At 48.2% G+C, this 18,887-nt stretch overlaps 1 protein-coding gene across 3 annotated transcripts in view; it reads left to right on the top strand.

Annotated features, from left to right (window-relative positions):
* Positions 1 to 18,887, top strand: part of poc1bl (POC1 centriolar protein homolog B (Chlamydomonas), like) — a 145,133-nt gene that overhangs the window by 103,777 nt on the left and 22,469 nt on the right. For all 3 annotated transcript variants that reach the window (XM_072509003.1, XM_072509002.1, XM_072509001.1), the window contains one exon: positions 17,712 to 17,864. In XM_072509003.1, coding sequence (XP_072365104.1) covers positions 17,712 to 17,864 — 153 coding nt within the window. The remainder of the gene's footprint in view (positions 1 to 17,711; positions 17,865 to 18,887) is intronic.

An 18,887-nucleotide genomic window follows, 5' to 3' on the forward strand; every position in this document is an offset into this window, starting at 1 on the left:
GCTGAGTGCCTGCTCACCCCCATCACCTAAGTTGTGCCTAAGCTACAGTGTGTCTTTAACCCATATACGAATGACCACAAGTTGTTTCATACAACAATATAATTTATTTACATACACACAATGTTAAGGTTATTTCAATCACACACGCACACACAAGTTAAACTTCAAAGCTATTACATGCAAGACCTTAACTTAACTTTCAAGTGACTGACAAGTACCGGGCACACACTGCCTTCATCTGAGATCTGCAGTCTTGATGGTTCGTTGCTGGTCATCGTTGGCCTTAGCTCTGGTCCTTCTCTCGGTAGCGTGGATGGTCTTCCTCTTCTTCGGCTGGTGAAGAGCCACCGTTGTTGGTTGCTGTCGAGAGACTGAATGAGGGGTTGCGCAGCACCTTTTATTCCCGGGTGTTTCACGCCTTTTTGTCGGTCCCAGGTGAGCTTCCAATCAATTGATTAGGGCTCGATCACCGTGATCGATTAGGTCCAATCAAGACCCGCCACCTTGATGTGTCCTTACCGCCCATTTTCATTAGTGTCTGCGGCACATAGGCCTTTCCCAATAAGGAAACAGGCGCCACTGAGTCTGCTACATTGTAGTGATTTACATTTAAGCCCATTGTCCCAGGATAGCCTCTTGATGGCCTTTTTCCTGTGCTATTTGTAAAGTGGTGGTGGAAGCAGGGACGTTAGTGATGTTTCAGGGGCATCTTGACAAATGCATGAATAAGATGGGAATAGAGGGATACGGACCCCGGAAATGTAGAAGATTTTAGTTTAGACGGGCAGCATGGTCGGCGCAGGCTTGGAGGGCCGAAGGGCCTGTTCCTATGCTGTACTTGACTTTGTTCTTTGTCTGGGCTGCAGCATTTTGTTTATTTGGAGCTGCAGTCTGTTTGTCCCTGAACTTGGCCACCTTTCCCAGTGTCCTCTGCCTGACACCATTTTAGGTGGCCACATATCTCTCCTCTTGATCCTGAACGCAAAGCTTGGTGGATCACAGACTCAGAACCAATACCTGCCCAGCATCGCCAGTCACTCGTCCGTCAAGGAAGGCCCAACACTAAATTCAATTACACATTATAGATGCTATTCCAATTTATCCTTACAATCACATACTTAACTACATACATGTAAAATGATAAAGTTACACAGAAATGAAAAATGTCAACACAATTATACAAAAATAAAAATAATAATGCCAATACAAAATAGAAACCGAAGTTGATACACTAATGCTTGTTACTAGTGTAAACAAGTATGAGTCCCAGAGGGCTCTTTAATTTGAATCCATCTGGGGGGGGGCCCGTGTTATGAACATGGGTCCCAAGTCCTGCTATTGGGTTATATTGGCTTTCCACCTACAGAATTGGACTGTGAGGATAATGAGATACTTTAGTGTGAATAGGGTCAAGTGTGAAATAAGGCGAACGATAGGGTGTATCTGTATATTTGAGCTCCAGTCCCAAAAATCATCCCACCAAGTGGTGGCCTTAATTTCTGTGATTTGTCTTTTTACATCCTGAGTTTGTTGGATCACTTTGGTAAAGGTTTTATGTGCTGTAGCCAATTATTGTCGAATTGTTTGTAGTTCCTCAGGCAGGGGTTTTAATTTGGTTCATAATAATCCCCCAGGTTTTGCTGGAGCTCATCGATGGCATTTATGTCAACCCTTTCCCTCTTCTGTATATTTATCAAATGTATGAGGCCCACCCCAGCCGGTGTGTCGGGTTTGATGCAGAATCTATTGTTGGTGATGTCACAGTATGCCGTGCCATACTGATATTGTTTCAGGGAGGTGGTCAGGCAATACTCTCCTGCTTCCTTGTATGCTATCCAAGTGATATCAGTGTCCAGGCTGCATGCCATTATGGTGCAATTTAGGGTGGTGTTTGTCCGAAAGCCACACATTGCATGCTTGTTTAGATGTACTGGGTAGAGGCATGCAATTATTTTGTCAGTTTGCTGACATCTGTCCAGAATAGTGTCATACTATACACCAGAATATCATGGTGCAGATACACACACTGATGGACACACAGCAAGACCAATCAACACACACAACACCGTAGCCAATCACCAGTTAGAGCACACTCACTATAAAGACAGGGAGCATCAGAGTTCCCGCTCAGTCAGGATGCAGCCTCCTACAAGGACAGAGCTTACAGCACAGATCCTCACCATGTGCTGAGCGCATAGACTGGTTCGGTTTGGACAGGCAAAGGTCTTTAGTTTAATCTAACATTGTGTTAACCCACAGTGAAAGTATGTTCAACAGTTTCTAACTTAATAAAATAGTGTTGTACTATTTTAAGTGTTGGTGGCCTGTATGTGTTCCACGGATCCAGAGCACCCAACACATCAAATAGTGCCGATGACCCTCCCATCTTTTTCTACTGCGTACGATAGAGTGCCGTCATGCCCTATCCAAATGTCGTCGTGGAGTATCCCTATATTGTCCTCCTCAAAAACCCTTAGTCCAGTCAGGTCATCTGTTATGATTGGAGGTCCTAAGATCATTCCAAAGGCTTTCCCTGCAGTCCCCCTGCACTCGTCGTTGAACCAAACTTTAGTCAATTGTCTCATTTGGCAGCCAGATAATTGTGAGTGTTTGTTCCCGGTGAATAAATGCTCCATCTGTTCGTCACTAAACCAAGATGGAACCTGTTCCCTGTGGACCTGGTCTAAATTTCCCCTCAGCTGCTCTATCATCCATTGTCCATACACACTACAGAGGGTCCGATTCTGCTGCTGGTTATTGTCTTCCAATTTTTTCCATAAAATTTGGTTGCCAGTCCTGGCATGTCCCCCTAACACAGCTACCATGTGACAGTTAGTTGCATTCCCGGTCAGATCCCCCTGTCATGCGAGAGTGCCTTTAAGAACTGGATGTTTAAGCAATGTACCTTTAAGAAAACAGAGGGGTGGGTTTAGCACACTGGGATAAATCACTGGCTTTTAAAGCAGACCAAGGCAGGCCAGCAGCATGGTTCAATTCCCGTACCAGCCTCCCCGAACAGGCGACGGAATGTGGTGACTAGGGGCTTTTTACAGTAACTTCATTTGAAGCCTACTTGTGACAATAAGTGATTTTCATTTCATTTCATTTCATGTCATAGAGTGGGTGAAGCTCAGCTCAGGTCAGCCATTTTGCAGGTTTTTAGTTGCAGTTTAAAAAGCAGTGTGTGTGATGGTGTGTTTCCAAAGAGCTGCAAGTTTTGCAGTTTAGTTTTATCATAGAATTTACAGCGCAGAAAGAGGCCATTCGGCCCATCGAGTCTGCACCGGCTCTTGGAAAGAGCACCCTACCCAAGGTCAACACCTCCACCCTATCCCCATAACCCAGTAACCCCACCCAACACTAAGGGCAATTTTGGACACTAAGGGCAATTTATCATGGCCAATCCACCTAACCTGCATATCTTTGGACTGTGGGAGGAAACCGGAGCACCCGGAGGAAACCCACGCAGACACTGGGAGGACGTGCAGACTCCGCACAGACAGTGACCCAAGCCGGAATTGAACCTGGGACCCTGGAGCTGTGAAGCAATTGTGCTATCCACAATGCTACCGTGCTGCCCATTTGCAGTTGGAGAAAGCAGGTTGTGTGTGTCTGTGTGTGTCCAGAGAGCTGCAGCAAAAAAACAAGGTGCTGGAGCTGAAATCAACCGAGCTAAATATAGAAAATATATATATCCTTTAACCTGATGTGAAAGTGTTTAAAGGTGTTAAGTCTCTTGGAAGTGACTTCCGGTTGCGGCGATGCACTGCTAAGCCGCACGTTTCGGCAGCTCCCGGTCTAACGGACTTTTGGGCTCTTTTCGGGAGCCCCAACGGAAATTTTTTCAGACCAAACCCAGTGTGGGGTGACGAAGGAAGGTCCCCCCCCCGTGGGTGTATGGAAAGGACCAGTGGTAGTGGCCAGACTGCGAAGGATCCTTTGGAGCAGCGGCAGAGAAGAGAAGGGAGAAACAAGATGGCGGTGGATGGAGCCCAGACGACATGGGGCCCAGACCAGCAGGAATTCCTCCGACGATGTGTGGAGGAACTAAAGAAGGAGGTGCTGGCGCCGATGTTATTGGCAATCGATGAGCTGAAGGAAACACAAAAGGTCCAGGCGATAGAGCTCCGTGGAGTGAAGGCAAAGGCAGCTGAAAATGAGGATGAGATACAGGGCCTGGTGGTAAAAACGGAGACGCATGAGGCGCTACATAAGAGGTGCATCGAAAGGCTGGAAGCCCTGGAGAACAGCTCGAGGAGGAAGAACTTACAGATTTTAGGTCTCTCCGAAGGAACAGAGGGAGCTGATGTTGGGGCTTATGTGAGCACGATGCTCCATACGCTAATGGGAGCTGAGGCCCTAACGGGCCCCCTGGAGGTGGAAGGAGTGTACCGGGTCCTTGTGAGAAGACCAAAGGCGGGTGAAATACCAAGGGCGAAAGTGGTGAGATTTCACCGCTTCATGGACAGAGAGGCGGTCCTGAGCTGGGCCAAGAAGGTACGGAGTAGCAAGTGGGAGAATGCGGTGATACGAGTGTATCAGGACTGGAGTGCGGAGGTGGCGAGAAGGAGGGCGAGCTTAAATCGGGCCAAGGCGGTGCTTCACAGGAAGAAAATAAAATTCGGGATGCTGCAGCCGGCGCGATTGTGGGTCACGCATCAGGGCAAGCACTACTACTTCAAAACGGCGGATGAGGCATGGACCTTCAGTCAAGAAGAGAAACTGGACTAGAACTGAGAGTTTGATGTTTGGGGGGAAGCAATGAGGTGGTGGTACAGGAATGTAAAGTCGGAAACGGGAGGTTTATTATATAGTAATGTTGGATGGGGAATTTCTCTCCCCTTGATGGGGGGACACGAAGAAATGTGGGCGCCAGTGGGAAAAAGGGACAGAGAGGGAGGGGGAATGAGGGAGCTGCGCCTTAGGGGGCGGGGCCAATAGGAAAGCACGGGGTTTTCCCGCGCTACGGAGATGATGGCGGGAAGATAGGCGCAGGAAGGAAGAGAGCCCTACACGCAGGGAGGTCAAAGAGAGAACGGGGGAAGCTGGGGTCAGCTAGAGTTAGCTGACTTTCGGAAGCATTATGGGGGGAGTAACCATGCTAGAGGGGGATCTAACGGGGGACAAGGGGGAGCTGGCAAGAGAAGAGGTGGTCGGGACGGGAAGGCGCCGCCTGGGGGACAGGTGGGTGCGCGGGACCTGGACGAGGGGCTGGCCCAGAAAAGGCGATGGCTAGTCGGGGGGGGGGGGGCCGCGCGCGCGCGCGCGCGCCCCCCCCCCCCAATCCGGCTGATCACGTGGAATGTGAGAGGCCTAAATGGGCCGATTAAGAGGGCCCGGGTGTTTGCGCACTTAAAGAGACTGAAGGCGGATGTAGTCATACTCCAGGAGACGCATCTGAAGGTGGCAGATCAGGTTAGGTTAAGAAAAGGGTGGGTGGGACAGGTATTCCACTCAGGGTCGGACGCGAAAAACAGGGGGTGGCGATACTGGTGGGGAAATGGGTGTCGTTCGAGGCTAAGAATATAGTGGTGGATAACGGGGGCAGATATGTGATGGTGAGTGGTAGAATGCAGGGGGAGACGGTCATGCTGGTAAATGTATATGCCCCGAACTGGGATGACGCGGGATTTATGAAGCGGATGCTGGGACGTATCCTGGACCTGGAGGTGGGAAGCTTGGTAATGGGGGGGACTTCAACACTGTGCTGGATCCAGGGCTAGACCGGTCTAGATCCAGGACTGGGAGGAGGCCGGCAGCGGCCAAGGTGCTTAGGGGATTTATGGAACAAATGGGGGGAGTGGATCCGTGGAGGTTTACTAGGCCGTTGGCCAAAGAGTTTTCCTTTTTCTCCCACATCCACAAGGTATATTCCCAAATAGACTTTTTTGTTATGAGTAGGGCACTGATTTCGAAGGTGGCAGGAACGGAGTACTCGGCCATAGCCGTTTCAGACCACGCCCCGCACTGGGTGGATCTGGAACTAGGAGAGGAGAGGGAGCAGCGCCCACTCTGGCGACTGGATGTGGGACTATTGGCGGCTGAGGGGGTCTGTGGAAGGGTGCGGGGGTGTATTGAGAGATACCTGGAGGTCAATGACGATGGTGAGGTTCAGGTGGGGGTAGTATGGAAAGCGCTGAAGGCGGTGGTTAGAGGAGAGCTGATCTCCATTAGAGCCCACAAGGAGAAACAAGAGGGCAAAGAAAGGGAGAGATTAGTGGGGGAGATTTTGAGGGTGGATAAAAGATATGCGGAGGCCCCAGACGAAGGACTATATAGAGAAAGGCGAAGACTTCAGACGGAGTTTGAACTGCTGACCACAGGAAAGGCAGAGGCACAGTGGAGGAAGGCACAGGGGATGCGATAGGAGTATGGGGAAAAGGCGAGCCGGCTGCTGGCCCATCAACTTCGCAAGAGGATAGCGGCGAGAGAGACTGGGGGAGTTAGGGATGAAACGGGAACTATGGAGCAGAGAGCAGGGAAGGTAAATGAGGTGTTTAAGACATTTTATGAGAGGCTATATAAGTCCCAACCACCGGGGGAAAAAGATGGAATGCTACATTTTCTGGACCACCTAAGGTTCCCGAGGGTGGAGGAGCAGGAGGTGGCAGGTCTGGGGGCGCCAATCGAGGTGGACGAGGTGACTAAGGGACTGGGGAACATGCAGGCAGGGAAAGCCCCGGGACCAGACGGGTTTCCGGTAGAATTCTACAGGAAATATGTGGACCTGTTGGCCCCGCTGCTGGCGAGAACCTTTAACGAGGCCAGGGAAGGGGGGATACTACCCCCGACAATGTCGGAGGCAACGATATCATTAATTCTGAAGCGGGATAAAGATCCGCTGCAATGCGGGTCATACAGGCTTATCTCACTCCTAAATGTAGACGCCAAATTGCTGGCAAAAGTGCTGCCGACAAGAATAGAGGATTGCGTCCCGGGGGTGGTGCCTGAAGACCAGACAGGGTTTGTAAAGGGGAGACAACTGAATGTTAACGTTCAACGGCTGCTGGGGGTGATGTTGACGCCCCCAGCAGAGGGGGAGGCAGAGATAGTGGCGGCGATGGATGCGGAGAAGGCATTCGATAGGGTGGAGTGGGACTATTTGTGGAAGGTGCTGAGGAGGTTTGGGTTCAGGGACGGGTTTGTTAGATGGGTCAGACTCCTATATGGGGCCCCAGTGGCAAGTGTAGTCACAAACCGGCAAAGATCGGGGTATTTCCGGCTACACAGGGGAACAAGGCAGGGGTGTCCCCTGTCCCCATTACTGTTCGCGTTGGCAATTGAACCACTGGCCATAGCGTTGAGGGACTCTAAGAAATGGAGGGGGGTGGTTAGAGGGGGAGAGGAGCATTGAGTGTCACTCTACGCTGATGACTTACTGCTATATGTTGCGGACCCTGTAGAGGGGATGCCAGAGGTTATGCAGATACTGAGGGAGTTTGGAGATTTCTCAGGATACAGGCTAAATATGGGGAAGAGCGAGCTTTTTGTGATACACCCCGGGGACCAGGCAAGAGGAATAGACGCTCTGCCGTTAAGGAGAGTGGAAAGGAGCTTCCGATATCTGAGGATCCAGGTAGCCAGGAACTGGGCAACTCTACACAAACTTAATCTGACGCGACTGGTGGAGCAGATGGAGGAGGATTTCAAGAGGTGGGATATGTTGCCACTCTCATTGGCGGGCAGAGTGCAGGCGGTAAAAATGATGGTCCTCCCGAGGTTTCTTTTCGTGTTTCAGTGACTCCCCATTCTGATCACAAAGGCCTTTTTCAAAAAAATAGACAGGAGCATTATGAGATTTGTGTGGGCAGGGAAGACCCCGAGGGTAAAGAGGGGGTTCCTGCAACGCAGAAGGGATAGAGGGGGACTGGCGCTGCCGAGCCTGAACGACTACTACTGGGCCGCCAATGTGGCGATGGTTTGTAAGTGGATGAGGGAGGGAGAGGGGGCGGCGTGGAAGAGGCTGGAGATGGCGTCCTGTAAAGGAACGAGCCTAAAGGCGCTGGTGACGGCGCCGCTGCCGTTCTCCCCGAAAAGGTATACCACAAACCCAGTGGTGGTAGCAACCTTGAGGATCTGGGGGCAGTGGAGGTGGCACAGGGGGGTGACGGGTGCCTCGGTGTGGTCCCCGATAAGGAATAACCACAGGTTTGTCCCAGGAAGGATGGACTATTTTTTGTCACTTTGTTAGTTCACTATATTATTTAAATAATGTTATTTACCAGTTATTGTATTATTTTTAGGTTGATTTGAAAAACGGGAACATTTTATTTGAAAAATGTAATAAAATATATATATTTTTTAAAAGTCTCTTGGAAGTTTGAAGGAACATTTTGAGGGATTATTTACTGTTGAAATATTATCTGAGTTATCTTTGAAGTAAGGGGTGTTAAGAGATCCAATGTTTATTTAAGATGTTACGTTGAGTTCATGGAATAAACAGTGTTCTGTATTTAAAAACCCACGTGTCCATAATTGTAATCCCACACCTAGGGAACAAGCCATGTGCTAGGAAAAGCAAAAAATCCACTAAAGGGAGAGGTTGGCTGAACTCCATGATACATTTTGGGGTTCTGAAAATGCCTCGCCCATAACACCCCTCAGCATCTTTCTGGTTGTCCTCATTAATAGAATTTAGGGCCTGTTTAACCTGTCGGGTCAGGAGTCTGAGTTTGTTGTCCAAATTAACCAAATCAAGGGAGTTAATAGTTGACATTCCTGCACCGTAAGCTGTTGCTGCGTCATTTATCAGTCCCCTCTTGACCCTGTTCTGTCTCTCGTCCATTCCTTTCTTGTGTCCTAACCTACGGGTCAAAGGAGGTATAGTCATTTAAGTTGGGGAAAGCACACTTTGATAATTGAGTCCCGGCTGTATCCACCACCACCAGTACCAATTGATGGTAGATGTTATCATAAAGGATTTCCCTGTGTTTTATAGTACTAATCCATTTTGTGGGATGGGGGTGGATTGAGGACAAATGGAGTGAGGTGTGTCTAGGGCTGGCTTTGGGCTTGTCCTGATCTCAAATAGGGCAAAGTTACCCTCTATGAGTGTCCCGGGGCATCTTTACCCAAGTTCCAATCCTTTTTCAGGGCTATTAGCAAGACATCCAATTTCAGGACACCCGTTATTTGAAAATCCCCACCAATTCCCTTTTATGGTGTCACTAAGATAGCACCCATCTGAGGTCCTGTTTGGCTTTTTGTAAATGAGCCTCTGATTATTGCACCCGACCATAATACTCTTATTGGGGTGTATCCATCGTACACCATCCCTGCATTCCCCCTCGTCAGGTGGATCAAACCATGGTTAGCCAGGGTATAAAAGTTTGTGTTGTCCTGCGTTTTGAGCCTGGTGATTCCTGTAATGAGAATGGTTTCATCTTGTGTCGTCCGTTGGTGTCCGGAGGATATCAAGCATAGTTTTGGTCATTATCGTATGCTTAATGTCTGCATTTTATACGGTCACTATGTGTGACTCCCGCCTTTTCTTTTCTTTTCTTTTTTTTTTAACACAGCCTTATAATGGCTGAGGCATAGAGTGGTCGGAAATCTTTCAAACACAACCAGACAATGGATGAGGCTTATCTTAACCGGCCGAATTTTAGGGCGGTCGGTTTTATTTGTTTATGTCCCGGGAGCACAGAGGTTTACTTAATGGGCTGAAAATGAGGGCAGCCCGATTTAATATAGCAGCAATCACAAGTAGCCTTAAGTGCAAATAGCATGTTGGATCAGTCAAAAGTGACCAACAAAAAGAGCGGTGAAAAGAGAAAGGCGCGGTAAATGAGTCACAGGATCAATACGGCCTTCATCCCACAACCAAACTGTGGTGTGGGAAGCATTGGTGCAGTGGGTTGAGCCCTGCCCAGGCAGAAATGAAATGTGAATTCAATATTTGGTGAGCAGCTTTTAGTAGCCATTTCAGATAGTGAGCAACCCAAAGGTAACCTGTAATAAAATAGCTGCGAACAGGTGTCGCAGCGTTCATGGTTTCGGATGAAGGGACAGCGTCATGGCTGGTACCAACTATAATTGGCCGAAGGGGTGGCCTGTTATACAACCAGGGATACATATGCTACAAGAATGCATCTTCACAGAGTCCACAAAAGAGTAAAGTACTGGAATGGCTGAGTGTAGGAAGAGATTTGAGTGGATGAGTTCACCCTGGGACGGAGGGAATGGATGTTGGTGTACAAAATGCAAATATAAGCCCAAATATAGGAGTGGCATCTGTGACTATGGATACCAGATATAAGAACAGATATAGAACTGTGTGTGTATCAACACCACCAGATAAAAGAACAAATTCAGGAGTGGTGTGTGTTAACATGAAATACAGGAACAAATATAGGAGGAGCGTCGGTCACAACCCAGTTGAGTGGTGAAGGTAAGTTGGATGAACAGGAGGAATCCTGGACGAATGCGGATGAATGTTAAAATTTAGCCATGCCCTGCCTCGAAGATGTTTAAAATTTAGCAATGCTCGTCCTGTAAGATGGTTAAACAAACTATGTTTGTGGAGCACAGGTGTGCTATGTGGAAATTCTGCTTGATCCTGAACATAGTCTTTGCATGACCCGCCCGGTGAAATGTGTCCCTTTACTGGACTGTCTGCTGTGGGGAAGACCCCATTGTGGGAAGACCCAACCGTGTGAAGATCTGGTGGGCCAGGATTTTAGCGGTGGCCTTAGCTGTGTTGGAGCGGGTAGGGAATGCCTCAAACCATTTAGTGAACGTATCGATGACGACAAAATCATACTTAACGCCGTTTCTCCATGGTGGGAGTGGGTCAATGTAATCCACGTTAGATTTGTCCAGGGGCCTTCCACAGGACGGGTGTGCCTCAATTGTCCCTTCCTGGTGTATCTATCGGGGTTATTCTGTGCGCAAATGAGGCAGTTCTCTATGTAGTGAGTTACATCATCCCGTAATTCCGGCCACCAGTATAGTGTTTTGAAGTGTTCTGTGGTGGTGACTATATCCTGGTGCCCCTGTCCGTCGTGGAACTGGTAGATGAGCTGATTTCTGTCTTGGGTGGGGACGAGGTAATTGCAATTCTTTAAAATCAAGCCGAGTTTGTCCCTCCATTTAACGTATGGGGCTGGGTAGGACCCATCTAAGATTGCTTTCAGGGATACGTCCGTACGTTGGGCCTGGGCTAGGTCAGCTATGTTGTTCTGGGAGACGGTCACTGCGCTTATTGGCTCACATCCAGGTGGTTGCCAGAAGTGTCCATTACGGGCGGCGGCTTTAGCTAAGTTGTCGGCCTTGCAGTTGCTGGGCGGGGAGGTCCGGTGATGGCTTTTAACTTTGGTGATGCGGCATGTGCAGCCACTGGCTTCTTTTAGAATGTATTTCAATAATGGGGCTGATGGTAGGGGCTTTCCGTCTGCCAAGACAAAACCTTGTGCTTGCCGTAGGGGAAGGAACTCTGTCAGGCTGTTGCATACATACATGCTGTCCGAATGTATGGTGGCGGGGGTTGGGAATGAGTCGGGGTGGGTGACCACATAAGCTATCACGGCCTGCTCGGTGGCTTGGGCTCCTAGATGTCCGGGTAGTTTGAGGGCTACTTCTTCCAGTGGGTGTCCCTACGTGGCCTCCATATAATGCCACAGCCAGTTATTCTACTCCCATCCTCAATCATGGGGGAGCCATCGACATAAACTTTAAACGTATTCTCGGTGTGCTTGGCGGCTGCCTGTCTGTTGCCTGCCATGGCTCTAGTGGTTTGGCAATGAAGGATCCCGTGGGGTGTTTGGTCGCTATTACCTGGCACACGTGGGATTCCCCCGGAATGCAAGTTGTCAGCTAGGAACGTGGGCACTTTAGTTCGTGTCACAGTCATATCCCTACCCTGCAATAACAGTGTCCAAAGAACAAAGAAAAATTACAGCCTAAGAACAGGCCCTTCGACCCTCAAAGCCTGCGCTGATCCAGATCCTCTATCTAAAACTGTCGCCTATTTTCTAAAGAACAAAGAAAAATTACAGTGTGTGGCATGGACCTGGCTTACTAAGCCGTCAACATACTACACTAGACAATCAGATCGGGAGAATTTAGATAATCCGGTGGCTAGCGGTCGGAAAATATGATCGGGAAATTGTGGAAGCCCTGCGGGAGACAAATCCGAGTATATTGTTGGCCTTGGAATGCAAAGGCAAACTCTTACTGGCAGGCCCAGGCTAATGGCATAGACCAGAAACCATTGCTGATGTCCAGCACGGTGAAGTATTTTACCTGCACCCCTTGTTTCATCATGGTTGCAGGGCTTGTATCTACAGTAGGGGCTGTGAGTGGGGTTACTTTATTTAATTCTCTGTAATCAATCGTCAGACGCCATAATCCGTCTTGTTTCTTGACGGGCCAAATCAGGGCATTGTTTGTGGAGGCTACTGGTTTGATAACCCCCTGCTGAAATAAGCTGTTGATCACCTTAGCTATCTCTGTTTCCGCCTGTCTGGGGAAGCCGCATAGTGTCTGGAGTTTCAAATCCAGCCCCTCGATTAACATCCTCCCTGCTAACGGACCGCAATCATGTTTGTGTGTTGTGAACACCTCTGTTCCTTTGAAGGACTTCCCTAATCGTCGGATCTGTCCAAATAACTAGGGGATCAAACCAATACTCCCCTATCGTGCAAACTCAATTTGCATATACTCCAACGGAAAGACTTGGTGGGGCGCAGGTGATCGTCGCCATCTGCCAGATGCAGCGATTTACTGGGTCAAAGGCGAGATTATGTTTATTCATAAAATCTACTCCCAGAATGTGTTCAGCGGATGGGGAAGGTTGATTAATACCACGGGGTGATTAGTAACTATATTGCCTATGCAAACCTGTATCGGGGCTGTGATGTGGCCTTCTTGCAGGTGCCCAGTAAATCTGTTGAGAGTGATTGCACTCATGGTCGGACATGGGGTTCTCATGTATAGGGTGGATGAATTAAGGGTAGTGCGGGAGCCTCCAGTATCCCAGATGAATTTGACGAGATTGCCTCGTACCTTGGTGACCAGGGGTTGCCCTACGCTGTCCCACTTGGTATTACAGACCCAGTTTGGAGAGTTCGGACGGCATCAGTCTAGGGAGTCATGCAAGGTCATGTGCGTAAGCATCCATGGTATGCATGGGGTGGCTGGGTCCGTCTAATGGTCTGGGGTGGCATTCTTGGTCGTGTCTAAGGCTTGTTCTAGGCAGTGGACGGGGTGTCTGGTGGTCTCTGGGTTCAACTGTATGGCGGTGGGGGTTTCCTGCATTCACGGGCGAAGTGGCCCGGCTGGCCACAATTATAAGAGGTCTCTCTATCCCTTCCCTCTGGGCAGCATGGTAGCACAGTGATTAGCACAGTTGCTTCACAGCTCCAGGGTCCCAGGTTCGATTCCCGGCTTGGGTCACTGTCTGTGCGGAGTCTGCACATTCTCCCCGTGTGTGCATGGGTTTCCTCTGGGTGCCCCGGTTTCCTCCCACAGTCCAAAGATGTGCAGGTTAGGTGGATTGGTCATGCTAAATTGCCATTAGTGTCCAAAAAGGTTAGGTGGGGTTATTGGGTTACAGGGATAGGGTGGAGATGTGGGCTTAAGTACGGTGCTCTTTCCAACGGCCAGTGCAGACTCGATGGGCCGAATGACCTTCTTCTGCACTGTAAATTGTATGATCCCGGGGGTGTATATGGCAGAGCGGGCTCTCTAGGGTATTGCTCTCTTGGGTAGTGGGGTCCCCCTCTACCCTCATTTCTCCATACGGGCCCCTGATTAGCCCTCATCGGATTCATGGTGACTTCCCTTCTGGTTTGGGGTGATTGTTCCTGGAGTGACTGTTTCCATACTCTGGATAAACGCCGGAGAATCCATGCCTCGTAATGTGTGAGCTCTGCTCGGTCAAAATTAACACAGGCTCTCTTGCCTTGCTCTGTGGCGTGGGAGACTAAAATTCTCGCCCATTTAGTGGGTCGGCATTATCTCGGTTGGAGCGCTCTAATTCCCCATATACCCCTTTAAAATGTATCCAGAGGCGACTAGCAAAAGCAGCCGGGTGTTCCCCTTTCTTCTGTTTACATTTATTTAAGCCGTCTACTGGGTCTCCCTTATTGTAGCCTACCGCAGTCAAAATTGCCTCTTTCATTTCATCTAAACTTCGTTCTCCCACATTTTCGGGAGATGGCAAGGCTGATCTCATGGACTGACTAAGGCACATCACTCTAAGTTTCACTTTCTGTGGGCAGCACGGTAGCACAAGTGGATAGCACTGTGGCTTCACAGTGCCAGGGTCCCAGGTTCGATTCCCCGCTGGGTCACTGTCTGTGTGGAGTCTGCACGTTCTCCCCGTGTCTGCGTGGGTTTCCTCCGGGTGCTCCGATTCCCTCCCATAGTCCAAAGACGTGCAGGTTAGGTGGATTGGCCATGATAAATTTCCCTTAGTGCCCAAAATGGTTAGGAGGGGTTATTGGGTTACGGGGGTAGGATGGAACATAGAACATAGAACATAGAAAATACAGCACAGAACAGGCCCTTCGGCCCACGATGTTGTGCCGAACCTTTGTCCTAGATTAATCATAGATTATCATTGAATTTACAGTGCAGAAGGAGGCCATTCGGCCCCCCGAGTCTGCACCAGCTCTTGGAAAGAGCACCCTACCCAAACTCAACACCTCCACCCAACACCAAGGGCAATTTGGACATTAAGGGCAATTTATCATTGGCCAATTCACCTAACCCGCACATCTTTGGACTGTGGGAGGAAACCGGAGCACCCGGAGGAAACCCACGCAGACACGGGAAGTGAGGGCTTAAGTGGGTCGGTGCAGACTCGATGGGCCGAATAGCCTCCTTCTGCACTGTATGTTCTATGTTCCTCCCTTTTGTTTAAGCAGTATCTTTTGCTGCCCGATGCCTTCGAAAAAGCAGTGTGGGTCAGCAGTCGGCTCAAAGGTCGTGATTTTATTACACGGGTCACTCACTTGGGTTACTGTGAGCGGAGTTGTATACGTGATAGCCGGGCCCGGGGAATTCCCTATTCTTCTCTCTGTAGTGACTGGGTGCATCGGTACTGGGGTTGGATCTGGTGGTGCTTTCTCTGTGATGGGGGTGTGTGCGGTCGATGTGACAGTCTGTGGGGGTGGCTGATCCCAACTCTCGGTTCTCATGCCGTACATTTTGGTGCGTTCCTGTAACTCTGCCCAATCTGCCATCCCTTCCCCAACTGTCCCGAAGGTACACATAAAACCGTCTTGAACCGAGAATTTAACATCTCGCTGGCACTTAGTGGTCAGCGGTTCCTTGGCGTTGCTCCTTGCTGTCTAGGTGGAGTGCTTTGAATTCTGCCTGCAGATCGGTGCACTTCGCTTCTAGATGAGTGGCTTCTAGTACGGGCTTGCTCTCGTACCATGACAGCCCGTTGGGTGACTTGGTAGGCTTTATCACATTGGGTCTGAAAGCTTCCTAAATGTACCACATTAGTCTGGTTTATGCGCTTCAGGTCGCTTACCTCCCTGTCTTCATCCGCTTTCATGTGCTCAAACCTCTCCTGATGTTTTTCTTTCAATCTTTGTGATGGCCTTGCCAGGCTGAACATCGGCAAGCTTGCGGCAGTTCACGCTCGTTACCACATTTAGAAACGTTTCCACTAAATCGTGCCCTTTGTCTATCTGCAGAAGTATTCTTTTTGCAAATCGTTTATATAAAGATGGTGGGTCAGCTTCGTTGCTTGAGGGGAGTGCTTTATGAGTATGGGGAGAAGGCTAGTCAATTGCTAGCCCATCAGTTGAGGTGGCAGGCAGCTACATGGGAGATTGTGTAGGTGATGGAAGAGGGTTGGTGGCTATGCCAGAAAAAATTAATGAGATATTCAAGGCCTTCTATCAGGAGTTGTATAGATCGGAGCCTGGGGGGAGGACTCCGAGGCGCATTTCTTGGACGGGTTGGCATTCCCGGAGGTGGAGATACGGAGGAGACTGGAGGCACAATTGGGATTGCAGGAGATAGTGGAGTGTATTGTGTTGATGCCATCGGGGAAGGAACTGGGACCGGATAGCTGTCCAGTAGAATTTCATAAACTATTTTCGGCAGACTTGGTGCCCCATCTCCTGGGGATGGAAATGACTCGTTGGCGCAGGCGGAAACACTTGCGCATGCATCAATTTCTTTGATCCAAAAGAAGGATAAGAATCTGTCAGAGTGTGTCTTACAGGCCCATCGCCCTGCTGAATACTGATGAAGTTGCTGGCTAAGGTGCTGGTGAAGCAGCTGGAGGGGTGTGTGCCAGAGGTGGCTTCCAAGGATCAGACTGATTTTGTCAAGGGGTGACAGTTGTCAAGCAGCTTCAGGAGGCTGTTGAATGTGGCAATGACTCCGTCAAAAGGTTAAAGCCCAGAAGCTGTTATATCAATGGATGCAGAGAAGGCTTTTGACTGGGTAGAATGGAGGTATCTGTTTGAGATCTTGGGGCGGTTTGGGCTGACATTCATTTCATGGATGCGTTTGCTGTATGCCACCACCACATGAGTGTGCGAACAAATATGAATTTGGGACATTTTAGGTTGCATAGGGGCACAAAACAGGGATGCCCTCTGTCCCCACTGTTGTTGGCAATGGCCATTGAGCCTTTGGCTATTGCGCTTCAGGTGTCCAGAGAGCGGAAAGGCATCGAAAGGGGAGGTAGGGAGCACAGGGTGTCATTGTGCACCGACGATTTGTTGCGATATATTTCGATTCGTCTGGAGTGTATGGGGAAAATAATTGACCAAATGGGAAGTTTGGTACCTTTTTCTGGTCGCAAACTGAATGTGGCAAAAAATGAGGTATTCCCTGTGAATGCCCAGGAGAGGAATGCGAATTTGGGAGCCCTGCCATTCAACCTGGTCAAAATAAGGTTGAGATTTGGGTATTCAGGTGGCCCATGACTGGGTCACGATGCATAAGTGGAACTTGGCCAGTTTGGTAGAGGGTGTAAAAGGGGATTTGAAGAGGTCGGATTCCACCTCTCGTGGAGTTGAGTCCACAAGAAGATCAGCCATGATCTTATTGAACGGCGGAGCAGGCTCGAGCGGCCAGATGGCCTACTCCTGCTCCTCGTTCTTGTGTTCTTACATGGTATGCTGAAGCAGTATATTGAAACTGTTTCTGCAAATACACCATTACGGCTCCTGCAAACTCCCTTTTAATATATAAATCCGTGATACAGAACTATTTTATTATTGTAAGAAGTCTTACAACACCAGGTTAAAGTCCAACAGGTTTGTTTCAAACACTAGCTTTCGGAGCACTGCTCCTTCCTCAGGTGAATGAAGAGGTATGTTCCAGAAACATTTATATAGACAAAGTCAAAGATGCAAGACAATGCTTTGAATGCTATTTTATTATTGGCATGGGAGATTAAAGATACATCAACAGTTCAACCTGATTGTCTGGTCCTCCAGTCACATTTCCAATATGCTAAGTTCCAACAGAGGCCATTGTTATTGGAGATCAACAGAACATTGAGGAATAGTTTACAATCTAATGGTCATTATTAATTGCATAAGGATGCATATCACTCCGAGTCTAACTGTTTAGAACCTTGGTAGAATGTAATATCCGCCTTTTTACATTTTCTATTGTTTTACTTGTTGATATAAATTAGAAAATATTTTTTGTTTGTCTTTTTAATTATGCAATTAATTAGACTAATGTTCAGGACATGTTACTTCATACCCAACTTTTCTTTTTAAAAATAGTATTTTGAATATACATCCAAAGGAGAAATTCGATTTAACTCTGTGACTGAACTGTGTGCAGAAGTGGTTGATGGAAAGAATAACATTGGAATGACGTATTGCCCATTAGATAACCTCCCTGTTCCAGAGCCTATTATATGGGAATTTAAACATGTAAGTAAAGAAAACATAAAGAAAATATATCAAGAGGAAAACCAGAATTGAAATTAATTCCTGCAGTCCATTTGGTTTATACTCCTTTTTTGAATCAATGCACATCTGTATAATAATCTAGCCATTTGTATTTGCATTTTCTTAAGGTCCTTGTAGCCAATTTAGTAAACAGGAGCACAGACATCTGCATACATCGAGAAGACAGTATCTTTGCTTTCCAAATTGTATTTTCTTTTGTTCATGGGATGTGAGGGATCACTGGCAAGGCTAGCATTTGTTGCTAAACCCTAATTGCTCTTGAGAACAAAGAACAAAGAAAAATTCAGGCCCTTTGGCCCTCCAAGCCTGTGCTGATCATGATGCCCTAGTTTAAAAAGAAATGTTTGCCCTTGTTCAGTCAGTATCCCTCTATTTCTTCCCTATTAGGGTACTCATCCAGATGCAACATAATTTCCCAACTCTTGTACTCAGTGCCCTGGCTGATGAATGCAACCATACCATAATGACTTCTTCATCACCTTGACATCCTGTTGCCATATTTAGGGAACTGTGGACCTGCATGCCCAGATCGCTCTGTATGATAATGTTCCTAAGAATTCTGCCATTTATGGTATAATTCATACCTAGATTTGATCCTCCAAAATGCATCACCTCGCATTTGTCCGCTTTAACCTCCATCTCTCATTTCTGTGCCCAAGTCTCCAATCTATCTATATCATGTTGTATCCTCTGACAATCCTTGGCACTATCAGCAACTCCCTCAATCTTCATGTAATCCGCAAACATTTTTCTTAAAATCATTTATATATACTACAAACAACAGAGGTCCCAGCACTGATCCCTGCGGAACACCACTAGCTACAGATCTCCATTCAGAAAAACACCTTTCCACCGCTGCTACTCTGTCTTCTATAACCGATCAAGTTCTGTAATCATACAGCCAGCCCACCTGGTGTCCCATGTAATTTTAGTTTTTGTCCTAGTCTACCAGTCAGAAGATTGAGATGAATGAGTCTGTTTCTT

This window comes from Scyliorhinus torazame, chromosome 6 (genome assembly GCF_047496885.1).
Source record: "Scyliorhinus torazame isolate Kashiwa2021f chromosome 6, sScyTor2.1, whole genome shotgun sequence".
Classification (NCBI taxonomy): Eukaryota; Metazoa; Chordata; class Chondrichthyes; order Carcharhiniformes; family Scyliorhinidae; genus Scyliorhinus; species Scyliorhinus torazame.